This window comes from Myotis myotis, unplaced genomic scaffold (assembly GCF_014108235.1).
Source record: "Myotis myotis isolate mMyoMyo1 unplaced genomic scaffold, mMyoMyo1.p scaffold_m19_p_18, whole genome shotgun sequence".
Classification (NCBI taxonomy): Eukaryota; Metazoa; Chordata; class Mammalia; order Chiroptera; family Vespertilionidae; genus Myotis; species Myotis myotis.
The window spans coordinates 28082746-28096264 of record NW_023416322.1 but is presented as its reverse complement, the minus strand read 5'-3'; the positions used below and the strand labels follow the sequence as shown (position 1 = coordinate 28096264).

The following is a 13519-nucleotide window of genomic DNA, read 5'->3' as shown; positions in this document are numbered from 1 at the left end:
CAAATCAGCTAGGGCTTAAGCATGACATATTTGGAAAAGCTAAAGCCATTTGCAAATGGTGAATATTGTACTAATTAATTTTAAAATATTGAATAAACCACCCTGCCGATGTGGCTCAATGTTTGAGTGTCGATCTATGAACCTAGAGTTCACGGTTCAATTCCCAGTGAGGGTACATGCCTGGGTTGCAGGCTCCAAATCTAGGTTGCAGGCTCAATCCCCGATGTGGGGTGTGCAGGAGATAGCTGATCAATGATTCTCTCTCATCATTGATGTTTCTAGCTCTCTCTCCCTCTCCCTTCCTCTCTGAAATCACTAAAAATGTATTTTTTTTTAAAAATAAAACCTTCAGGGAAATAAATGGTTGGATATGTAACAAAAGGACTAAATGATTTGTTTTTTTGGTAATTTTTTACTTTCTACTCTACACCTTTAAGAAAAAAGTAAAAATATAAAAAGGAAACTATGAAGAAAATAAATCTAATATGCAGGAAAATGTATTTGATGATAGGATGGAAAATTTAGAACACAATAAAGGTAAAATAGTATGATAGTAAAAATGATTCCACTTACATAGCTATACTGGATAAAATATATAATCTCTCTAGGCCTTGATTTCCTCATCTGTAAAGTGAGGGGCTTGAATTAGATTATTACATCCCCTTTGCTTTTTAATCATTTATAAGTTTGGACAGCCATGAATAAGAACACTTTAAAATAGAACAGAGAAGAACAGGTCTTCCTATATAATAAAAGCATAGTATGCAAACTGTCCCCTCGACCAGGAGTTATCCGGGAGTGCAACCAGGGGGCAGGGCTGGCTGGGGGAAGGGAGGAAAGGCCCTGGCCGGGAGCCTCTAGGGACCCTACCAGTGCAAGAATTTTGTGCACTGGGCCTCTAGTATACAATAAAAGGTTTTAAGATTAACTGAATTATGCATCTGCATAGGTATGTTACATTTGTATAAAAGCTAGTTTTCTCTACTCAAATAAAAATGTTAATAAGCAAGGAATTACCATTTAGTGTTCTCTTGTTCTTCTTGTTCTAGGAATGGCCTCTGCTTTTTCTTGGCCTGTTCTTCCAAAAACCAACTTTTCCTCTTCAATCCCTTCTTATGTTCTGAATTCAGGTTTATACTCTGAACAACAGCTTCAATGACATCTGTAACCGTATCAGGACCAAGGTGTAGTGCTGTTCCTTCCTCATCTTCATTCAATTCTGGGCTAACAAACTGAGTAGCCTGGAATGCTTGCATTGATACCACAGCCTGGAGGGGACATTTCCGAGGTCGACCTGGTCTGCGTTTCACAAAGTTATTTCCTGTCCTGGCTTGTCTCTGAAGTTTTTTGGCTTTTAAAATTTTATTGACATGGTCCAGGTTTTTCTTTGTGGCCAAGATTTTATCATAATTGCACATTTTCCGAGCTTGGCGCTGCATAGCTTCCACTATACTTCTCTTAATATGATGAGGGGAACAGCTGCTTGGCAACTTTTCAGAAAGGAGTGAGATGTTATTACTGCAGGAGTCACTGGGGACTGCAGGCACTAGAAGGCCATCTGGTTTTCCCATTGTTCGCTCCTTGCTGTGGCTATGGCCTGGACTACAGGAAGGTGGCACAGAGGCAGATGCAACCTCAGCATCAATATTTTTCTCCAGGGGCTCTTGGTCCTCATGTTGTACCATCCGCTGCAACAGACTATCCACAGAGTCATCCCCAGAAGAAACCAATCTTGGACTTCGAGAGGGAACTCCGTTCACTAAATAAGATGACAAATCACACAGATAAAAACTGAACACAGCTAGCTATTTAAATAACTTTTTACATAGGACAAAAGATAAGAAATACTGCTCTATTTTTCACAGCAAGATTAAACATCATAATACCATATGCATTTGTCTTTCATAAGCAAGTTGACAGTATACTTTCATGAATAGGGAACATTTCAGTAACCATAATAAATTCAAAATTGACTCATATTTCCTTAATAATATGTGGATTAAAAAAAAAACAAGAATTCTCATTCTCTGAGATGAAGAGCAGAAAGAAATAAGAGTTAATTTCAAAAATGAAGGTCTAATTAAAGGACTTGTCAGTTAAAGCAATCTTGGATCTTAGATAAAGACCTAAACTTTAAATATCCTATATAATAAAGAGGTAATATGCAAATTGACCGTCACTCCAATCACATAAGATGGCCACCCCCATGTGGTCAAAGATGGCCGCCACAAGATGGCCAGCAGGGGAGGCCAGTTGTGGGTGATCAGGCCAGCATGGGAGGGCAGTTGGGAGGGACCATGCCTGCAGGCGAGGGCAGTTAGGGGCAACCAGGCTGGCAAGGGAGGGAAGTTGGGGGTGACTGGGCCAGCAGGGGAGAGCAGTTAGGCGTCCATCAGGCCAGCAGGGGAGCAGTTAGGTGCCAATCAGGCTGGCAGGGAGTGGTTAGGGGGTGACCAGGCTGGCAGGCAGAAGCGGTTAGGGGCAATCAGGCAGGCAGGAAGGCGAGCGGTTGGGAGCGAGCAGTCCTGGATTGTGAGAGAAATGTCCCAGATTGGAGAGGGTGCAGGCTGGGCTGAGGGACACACACACACACACACACACACACACACACACACACACACACCGTGCACGAATTTCGTGAACCGGGCCTCTAGTAGATAATATTGCTAGTTCGATGCCTTTTCTGACAATGTCTTAAATGCAAAGGAATAGAAGTAAAACTCTCTTCTTAAGTAAAGCTTTAAAATTATAATTTAAAAAATCTGTACAGGTCTGGCCGGGTAGGTCAGCTGGTGAGTATCATCCTAATACACCAAGTTGTGATTCAGATTCCAGGGCAGGGCACATACAAGAATCAACCAACGACTACATAAATAAGTGGAACAAGAAATGTATGTTTTTCTCTCTCCCTCTCACTGCTCCCTCTCTCTCTTCTACTCTCTCAAAACAAACAAACAAACAAACAAACAAACAAACAAAATCCCTGCGCAACTGGTATGGCTCAGTGGCTGAGCATTGACCCACGATCCAGGAGGTCCTGGGTTCAATTCCCAGTCAGGGCACATACCTGGGTTGCAGCTCAATCCCCAGTAGGGGGAGTGCAGAAGACAGCCAATCAATGATTCTCTCTCATCATTGATGTTACTATCTCCCTCTCCCTTCCTCTCTCTGAAATTAATGAAAGAAAGAAAGAAATAAAGAAAGAAAGAAAGGAAGAAAGAGCAAGAAAAGAAAAGAAATAATCCCATTTACAATTGCATAAAAAAATACTTGTATATAAATTTAACAAAGGACGTAAAAGTCTGTACATTGAAGAAACTGAAGAAGATACAAATACATGGAAAATACAATTACAAATGCATGGATAGGGAAGAATTAACATCATTAAAATTTCCATATTACCCAAAGATTCTACAGATTCAGTACAATCCCTACTAAAATATGAAAGACATTTTTCACAGAACTATAATAAATACTTGAAAAATCTATATGGAACCACAAAAGACCAGACTAGCCAAAGCAATCTTAAGAAAAAAGTTCTTTCTATACTTAAAACAGCATGGACTGGCATAACTACAGACAAATAGGCCAATGGAAAAGAATAGAGAGACCAGACTATAAACCCACACCTATATAGTGAATTAATCTATGACAGAAGAGGCAAAACTATACAATGGGTAAAGATAGTCTCTTCAATAAATGGTGTTGGCAAAACTAGACAGATACATGTAAAAAATGTATAAAGAAACCAGGCTAGTTTCATACACCTGTTTCATAATAAACTTAAAAGAGATTGAAGACATAAGTGTAAGACCTGACACCATAAAACTCCTAAAAGAATTTTCTCTAATCATTGGTGTTTCTATCTCTCTCCCTCTCCCTTCCTCTTTGAAATCAATAAAAAAATATAAAAAATACATAAATATTACTAATTATAAATACATAAACATTACTAATTTTGAGGTTAGAAATAAATATTAATATTCTTCTTACAACCTTATAAATTTTTTTGTATATCTCAGAGATTTGTGAATGTCATATTTTAAAATATACGTATGTTTTTCTTGATTTCAGATAGAGGAAGGGAAGGAAGAGGGAGATGGAAACATCAATGATGAGATGCCCAGCTGGTATGGCTCAGTGGTTGAGTGTCGACCTATAAACCAGGAGGTCACGGTTCAATTCCTGGAGAGGGCACATGCCCAGGTTGTGGACTCAATCCCCTGTGTGGGGCATGCAGGAGGCAGCTGATCAATGATTCTCTCTCATCATTGATATTTCTCTCTCTCTTTTTCCCTTCCTCCCTGAAATCAATAAAATCCTACATAATAAAGAGCTAATATGCTAATTAGGCCGAACAGCAGAACGATCTTCTGGATGACCTTCCAGACGAGGCCAGGGCTGTGAAGGCCAAGGCAACCAGGGCTGTGAGGGCCAAGGCAGCCGGGGCTGCTAGGGCGGGCCGAGCCAAGGCAGCCGGGGCTGCTAGGGCGGGCCGAGCCAAGGCAGCCAGGGCTGCGAGGGCCGAGCCCCTTGCATGAATTTCGTGCATCGGGCCTCGTGTGTGTGTGTGTAAAATAAACATCAATCTGAAAACATAGGACACTACTGTATCAATATAGTTAGTGCTTGTGTCCAATTAGCCTTATTTTTTAAATTAATAACAGCCCTAAATCACAAGAGTAGTGATGCTGGCAGTAACAATTAATTTTCCATCTAAGAAATTGTAAAGAAGGAAAAAGAAATTCATGCCAGTTTTGCTGTCACATCTCAAACTGAAAGTTATGGCCATGGGGGTGATAATTACTCAGTTAAAATGGAAAAGGAATTAAATTTGTGGGTGGAAGACATTAACAGAAAACATATGATTCAGTATTATCTGTGATATTAGGCATCCAATGGGGTTCTTGGAACAGTTCCTCCATGGATAAGGGAGGACTACTGTATGTCTAGCTGGACACAAAGGAGTAAAAGGGGAAGACTATTATATTGTTTCAATGTACACTGTTACTGACTCCAGAGCAACTTTGTTTTAATACAATATTATATTATAAGTCAATATAAATTATAATTTTTATAAATATACAATATTATATTTTAAGTCGATTCACAAGTAACAGATGAGAAATTATCTTTAAAGTCTGGTTAAAGAAACAGTACTTGCCTGTTGAAGAAGTACTTTCAGATGAAGACCTCTTCCGGGTAGGGCTACAGTTCATACTCTCTGATGGTCGCTGGGAAGACTTATCTGAGGTTGTTTGGGAACCTGGAGAGACAGGAAAAGATAGAAACCATAGGAAAATTCAAGTATAAAAATGTTAAACCATACTTTGTTAGCACTGTAACATTTTAGTTGTTGCCACTGTCATTCCCTGTAATATGATTTTTGAGCTGACAGTGACAGGACAATAAGCAGAGGACAAACCACACTAGATGCTGCCAAAAGAATTTCACAGGTTTCATATACACAATTTCTTCTGTTAGATTAATAGAGGGAAAACTAGTTTTAGTGGAAGAATGAACTGAATAATTCAGTTTTTATGTATTACTACTTTGAAACATATAACTGAGATGTTTATTGATAAAAACCACTAACAATATCCTAATCAAATCTGTTCCTGATTATTAATTCCAATTCACCATATAAACTGACAAACAAAACTTACAATGCAACCTGATTGTTTCATTTACTAGAATCAGAGATAAAAATTAAAGAGTCAGACCTAAAATACACATATTCATCTAGAGGTAATTTTCATGTTCTGTTTTCCCACTTCAGCATATTCTAGAAGTGACTAATTTCTCCATGAAATAGAATAAACCCCCTTTAAAGCTGCACATAAAAGCTCATGAAGATAAAGAAACTCAATTTCCCTTCAAAACGTCTCATAGTTTTACCGAAACACCAGGTCAATGCAGCATAGTTTAACACTTCTCTTATTCAAGAAATACGTAAGTCATTAATGAAAGATTATTTTCCTGAATAAAATATACTTGTTCCTGATGGGATTCCTTATAACCTAAAAAGCTAGCTGTTGAGAATACATAAGGAATGTCAATTTCATGTTTGTCAAAAAACTAGTAGCGTTCTGCAATGTTCACTTTTAACTTGAAAAAGTTACAAATAAAAAGCCTTACATATAACTGAAGGCACAAAAGGTACAAGAAATCAAATAACTGAAGATGAGATTTTTAAGATCTGCCTCTAAATAAGAGTTAACTCCTTAATGAAGAAGGACAAACTCCTTAATGAAGAAGAAGGACAAGCTGAAGAACTGAATGCAGCTGTTTCTAATATCTCCGTTTTTCCAAGAGAAAAAGTTTATATTACATAATAGCTTCAATCTCTTTACTGTAAATACTCTTTTAGCAGACTCTTCTAGCATTGCTCAGGTAAGATATAAGACTATGCATTGCCATTCAAGATTAACAAGTTAGATTTCTGGAAAATTGATTTTGTGATAGGATAGCCTACTTCTGAAACACAGTGATGACTAAGGTAAGATCTAATCAAGAAGCAAGACTTTTTACTATTGAATCTTAAAAATAGATACAAAAGGATTAAAAAAAAACCCTAGACTGTGGTTCAGATAAGATTTCCATCAAATAGCTAAATACAATAAAATACGTAAGAAGTAAAAGCCCAGGCATTAGTGAAGACATAACTTTAAGTATTCATACTGGAAAATTCATATACTGGACAGATATTTCCTACTCAGAGAGACAGCCAGACAGAAGACAACAGTGGCCAAGAAGTTTGAGACATCATTGAACTCTCTTTATCACTATTCTCTTAGATTAAGTGCTAAGGAAAGATGGGTTGGAGAGCACTTTCTATCAAGTCTTTCCTCTCAGTCACTAATATTATTGAATATAGTTTACATGCTTGTTACTATGCCAGACATTGTAGAGGTTGTGGAATAGATATAAAAACAGCGTTAACAGTCTGTCCTCAAGGAGCTTATTTAGGGTCAAGTATGCCAGCATATAATACATTTCAGGTGGCATTTGTGCCATCCATTCTTGAGCTCCATCTTCAGTTTTTAGGCTATTTGGTAATGTTTCCCAAATTCCTTGGTCATCTTCAAGAAATTCTTGATGAAGGCTTCAACTATACCTTTGCTCATCAGGATATCCTGAGAATCACCCTGCCTGGCCTCACCCACCTCAGGGTAAAAGAGGGTACAGGCACTTTCTTCAAAGCTCCTTCTTTTGATGGCATCTGGAGCTGCAGAGGAGGCAGTGGGAGGTGGAATGGGGGTCAGATCCCCGGAGATCGTTATTGGCAGCATTGTACAGCAATTCCTGAGAAACTGAAACAATTGAGAAAGAGATGGCTTAGCTTACTTAGCTTCTGAGCCATTTTTCATTTCCTGAAAGTAATGGAGGCCAGCAGCCTATTCTTAGGATTTAATAGGAGATTAGAATAAAATCTCATTCAGGAAGGTTCTCAATTTTCATTTGTAAAAGTCTGTCTGAATTCCCTGTTCAACAGAGCAGAACTTTTCTTGACAATATTCCATATTTGAAGGGAATAAGCTGTATCCCTGAGACACCAATCTCTAGGGCTTGGTAATCATCAGATCTAGACCCTTATTTCATTTAAAAACATTGTTTAGCAGTAAGAGAATGAGGATACCTGAAAACAATATTAACTAATGATGTAACCAAGTTTAAGATTGGAAAACGATGATATAAACTTATGTGCAAGAGGTAGCAACCTAAAAAAGATGTTCAAAAGCATGTTAAAACTGGCCTAATCATATGAAATCTGCAAACATTATCTCCAAAACTACCAAAAGTATACTGTTTTATAAGTGCCACTATGCAGTTGGGTGGCTGGGGAACAGCAAGGTAATACCCAAAGAGAACAAGCATGTCTATTTCAAAAGAGACCAATATATCTTTTTCAAAACCTAAAACAGAATGCAATGCAGAGCTGAGTGTAGTATAGTGTTAAGTACATGGACTATGGAGTAAGGCATGGTGAGCTTGATTTTTGGCTCTGCTACAAATTAAACTAAAATGCAGGCAAATAAATATACTTGAACGTTGGGTTACTAAAGCACTCTCACATTATGTCCAATTAGAAACTGGAACTAATTTAAAATATGAAGCACTTCTTTTAAATATAAAGAGGTACTAGTAAAATGAGTACCTCCAATTAAGAATTACTAGTAATATAGGTACCTCCAAGGCTAATACGAAGTGAATCTTCTAATTCACTGATTCTTCACCATAGCTTCTCCAGGGTTGGGATTATGCCCTAGATTACATCAGTAAAACCAGATGTGAGGAATAATGAGTCACAACCTGACGGTGTCTGGCTTTCTATTCAGCTCTTGTACCAGGGGAGAAAGTAGTTTTCTGTTTTTCCTATTTGGCTCTTCGGTTCTTCTAAATCAGTTTATTTTTCAGGGGAGTTACTGCTTTGTTGCTATCTCCATCATGTGACAAATGTTTGTTCATGTCTCATACGTGGTCATTTTAGCTCTGCCTGGAGGGATATGTGAAGACTCTCCACTACTCACAGGATAAGAAGTTTAAGAAGTTTCCAGTTCAAGAAAATCATATACTTCCTCAGATAATACAAAGAACTCATATAATTTTAATTTTAGATACCAGAGAGTTCCCATCATTTCTCATTTCAATATAGTGTAAAGCCAAATAATTAAGTACTTTATAAGAAAACAAAGAATATAAATGGGAATTCCTCAATTCACAAAACTATTAGGTAGAAACACTACTGTCTCATCACTTAGACAACAGCTTCAGAAATAGGTTTAGAAATATACACCCATAAATGAAGGAAGGAGAAAATATAGGTTAAGCACTAAATAAAATTGAAATTCAATATAAATGTAAGCTGACTACAATAAAATCATTTTTTCAGTTAGAAAAATAGAGACCTTATGTAAAAAAAAAAAAAAGCAGACTACTAGTAAGGAGGGAAACTGAACAAAGAGAATATTATCAATTGGGATAATAAAAAGGGAATTAAGAATTTAAAAAAATTTGGAAATGTGAATGAGCCCTGGAAGGTATTGATAGTAGGATTTTTGGATTTTATTTGGCCACTATTGGATGAGCTTTTAAAGATTAAGATAGGTTCTATGTCAAATTAGACAAAAAGGGGAAAGATGGTACTTTTATAGCAAAACCATAAGATGAAATCATGGATAAGAATGCCAGAAAGTTGAAAAAAAAAACAAAAAAGAACATAAGTAGATTTTAAAGGGATAAGCATCTGGAAATCTTCGCATTATACACAACAATGAGTGGAAACCAAGATGATGTTCTGAAGTTTATCTGCCACAAGACATCTTAATTGATGTTTACACAGGAGGCACTGAAATCTACAATAAAAAAGGAATACTATATTTATAGATGCCTGGGTGTAAAGATAGAGTCAAATGGGCAAAGATATCTACATAAATAGAGAAAATTTCCACTAATAGTAGTATCTGTGGGGATGGGGGGAAGGCATCACAAAGAAAACACTGGAATACAAAGATTCAAACTAATTCATTGAAGTATCCTAGACAACTAAACGAAGAATTTGCAAATGTAAATTAGCAAAAAAACCAACAACAGCAAGTGAATGAAACCAGCAACAGTTGGATAAAACGTCTACTTCTTTAGTTTAAACCCATTAAAACTTTCATAACTTAATATAGCATAAATTTTGGTCATGCACTGTTGGGAGTTCAACACTAAAGATCCAAGTAACTATCCAATGCTTTGAATGAGCAACAGGTTCTTTGATGTTTCTAATGCTAGAAAGAAATATCTTTGGGTAAAACAGAGTAAGTATGCTAGATTTGGAAGTGTACTATGCAATAATCAGTTCAAAGAAAAACTGATTGTAAAATAACATTTAAAACAAATTTCTAATACTTAAATCATTTTTCACCAAAACGAAAATAGTTGCAAAATTTTAAATTCCTTTTCCTTTATCATTTATAAGTCAAGGCTATTAGTAATGTTTATTAGACAATGACTGAATCAAAACTGGTTATAATAAAAATGGATACCATAGTAAAAGAATATGAATGCAAAATACCAAACTATTTGAAAATGTCTGATCAAAGTTTTTTGTTTCAAGTTCCGAATCCTTTGCTATGTTTCATAGTTCATAGTAGCCCTGGAAGGTTCTTTTGAATAAGGTGACTGATGAGAGAGAGATAAGAACTGGTTCCACAATAAAAAAGGCTGATTCCAATTGTGGGAAATACATTTACTGAAAGCAAAAATTTTACCTGACTCGCCAATTAAATGTAAATTAAGAGAAAATGATTCAGAGCCTATGCTGGTGATTTTTAAGCTAAAAAGTCTGTTTTCTCCTAGTTTATTGCATTTTCTGTTCTGTTTTTGGTTTTGTTTTTCTCCTTCTAATTGGGCTTTACTCATAAGGCCCAAATCAGTTCACTGAAATGAAATTCTTCTGGAAATTCCCCAAACTGCACTAACCACTACAATTTTCTGATTTCATCTCCACATGTTCATACTTCACTTATGAATGTATCTTATACACCATGCTAGAGAAATTGTTATAAATCAGAAAATTCTGATCAATGCTTACATTCTTCAGTTAAAAAGAAAACAGAAATTGGTACACTTTGCTTCAACTATTCTGCTTTTACAGTGTTTATACTTTTTCTGAACAAAAAAAATTTACCACTAATTTATTCTTGGAGGACAAAATAGTTATCAACACCTATAATAATTTCCCTATCTGTTTTTTTCTATAATCTGTAATCTGTCAAAGCAAAAATACTACATGATAGTGCTCACCCCATTTTTGAAATCAGGTTATAGGTTCTGACATATGCAGCCAGCCATGAGTTGAAAATGTTAAAAATCAGGAATGGAATCTGCCACTACAGATCACAAATTCTTTCTCACTGGGTCTAGTTCATGTCTATTTCATGTCTACCTAATACAGATACTTAATGAAATAGAATTATCAGGATTGGTTGAAACCAGAAACCTGGGCCCACTTAAAGTGTATACTATCAGCAAGCTGATTTTAGACTGTTAGTAGATAACAGCTAGTATAAAAGACTATGTAACTTAAGAAAAACGCTAACCACCACACACATATCATTTATAATGATTAGACCTGCTATTCTTTTAAGGTTTTATGAGATTTAATTTGTTTAGACCCAAATCAGTCTGAGCCCCTATCTATTATAAAAAAAAAGGAAAGGTTAAATGCCTTGCTCCAGGCTACATATGGACTATCATTCCTATGTCACTAATCTGATTTCATTTACTTTTCCTCAAATTTACATCACCATAACTTACCAATTATGTCTGTTTTATTGGAACACTTATAAAGTGATCCCCCCAATAAGTAGTACCCACCTGACACTACACAAGGTTATTATTGACTATGTTGTCTGTGCTGCACTTTATATCGCCGAGGTCATTTTGTAACTACCAATTTGTACTTCTTACTTCCTTCATCTTTTCACCCCAGCCCCCCTGACTTACCAAATAACCACCATCAATTTGTTCTGTTTCTGAATTTGTTCTCTGTATCTGTATTGTTCATTTTTTGATTCCACATATAAGAGAAATCATAAGGTATTTGCCTGTCTGACTTATTTCACTTACCATAATACCCCGTAAGTCCATCCATGTTGTTGTAGATAGTAAGATTTCATTCTTTTGTTTTTTAAATATATTTTTATTGATTTTTTTTTTTTTTTTACAGAGAGGAAGTGAGAGGGATAGAGAGTTAGAAACATTGATGAGAGAGAAACATCAATCAGCTGCCTCCTGCACACACCCTACTGGGGATGTGCCCGCAACCAAGGTACATGCCCTTGACCGGAATCGAACTTGAGACCCTTCAGTCTGCAAGCTGACGCTCTATCCACTGAGCCAAAACGGTCAGGATTTCATTCTTTTTTTATGGCTAATTAATATTCCATTGCATATATGTATGTACCACATCTTTATTCAGTCATCTATGAATAGATGCTTAGGTTACTTACATATCTTGGCTATTACATATGCAAATGTCCTTCTTTGTCTCTTATTACAGCCTTTGTTTCAAAGTCTATTTTGGGGCCCTAGCTGGTTTGCCTCAGTGGATAGAACTTTGGCCTGTGGACTGAAGGATCCCAGGTTCGATTCTGGTCAAGGGCACATGCCTGGGTTGCGGGCTCAATCCCCAGTGGGGGTGCATGCAGGAGGCAGCTGATGATTCTCATCATTGACATTTCTCTCTCTGTCCCCCTTCCTCTCTGAAATCAATGAAAATATATCAAATTAAAGTCTATTTTGGGCACTCCCGCTCACCTATACCTCTCCCTTCTTCTCTGATGAGTTACCTTTGCTTTGCTTTTTCTTTCCCTTTCCTAAGCTCCAAGAACCCTTCTTCTACCTCCGTAGCTTGTTTTTTGAGTTTATATAGCACCCTTGTTTCACTTCTACTACCTAACTTTCAATGAACTTTCTCTTATAATTTGGGGGGGGGGTCTGTTTTGTCTGTAATAAGTATTGCTACCCCCTTTTTTTCCCATTTTCATGAAATATCTTGTTCCATCCCTTTGCTTTTAGTGTGTGTATGCATGTCCTTTGATCTGAAGTATCTTGTAATACTAGTTAATACTAACTCCTTTAGCTTTTTCTTGTCTGAGAAGTTCTTCATCTCCCCTTGGATTCTAAATAATAGCCTTTCAGGGTAGAATCTTGGTTATAGATCCTTGCTTCATCACTTAGAATATTTCAAATACCTTCTGGTCTGCAAAGTTTCTGTTGAGTAATCAGATGACAGTCCTATTGGAGCTTTCTTGTATATAACTCACTACTTTTCTCATTCTTCGTTTAAGATTCTCTTGTTGGCATGATTGATGTTGGTTTGGGCCTCTTTGGTTTTATCCTGTTTGGGTCTCTTTGTACTTCCTGGACTTGTATGTCTATTTCTTTCACCAAGTTAGGAAAGTTTTCAGCCATTATTGCTTCAAATATATTCCCCATTGCTTGTCCACTCGTTCTCCTTCTGATACTACTGTGATGTGAATATTGTCCACAGTTCACTTATACTATCCTCATTAAAAACTTTTTATCCTTTCTGCTGTTTTGATTGGGTATTTTTTGTTACCTTGTACTCCAAATTGCTGATTTCTCTGCTTATTGTAATCTGCTACTGATTCCATCTAATGTATTCTTAATTTTAGTTACTGTATTCTTCATTTCTGAATGGTTCTTTCTTATAGTTTCTATCACTGTGTAAGTTCTGAGTAAGTTCTCACTGAGTTCATCTTTTCTTCCCCTAAATTCATGGAGCATCTTTATAAAAATATACCAGATACAGAGTTCAGAAAATTTGAACTCTGTATCTGGTATATTACTTGCCTCCATTTTTATTTAGTTCTGTTTCTGGAGTTTTGTCATGTTCTTTTGTTTGTTTCCTCATTTTGGCTGCTTCCCTGTGTTTGTTTCTATGTACTAGATAGATCTGCTATGTCACTCAGTCTTTGCAGGGTGGCCAAATATAGTAGGTGTC

At 36.6% G+C, this 13519-nt stretch overlaps 1 protein-coding gene across 14 annotated transcripts in view; it reads right to left on the bottom strand.

Annotated features, from left to right (window-relative positions):
- The window catches only part of ASH1L (ASH1 like histone lysine methyltransferase), a 133424-nt gene that overhangs the window by 80906 nt on the left and 38999 nt on the right, over positions 1-13519 (bottom strand). For 9 of the 14 annotated variants that reach the window (XR_004973333.1, XM_036343762.1, XM_036343761.1 and 6 more), the window contains 2 exons: positions 5165-5266; positions 1018-1759 (listed from right to left, as the gene is read on the bottom strand). Coding sequence is in view for 13 of the 14 variants with exons in the window: in XM_036343762.1 (XP_036199655.1) it covers positions 1018-1759; positions 5165-5266 (844 nt within the window). In the remaining variant the exon portion in view is untranslated. Of the gene's footprint in view, positions 1-1017; positions 1760-5164; positions 5267-7117; positions 7314-8190; positions 8269-13519 lie in introns of those variants that run through there. The other 5 variants (XM_036343768.1, XM_036343769.1, XM_036343770.1 and 2 more) reach the window with 4 other exon arrangements.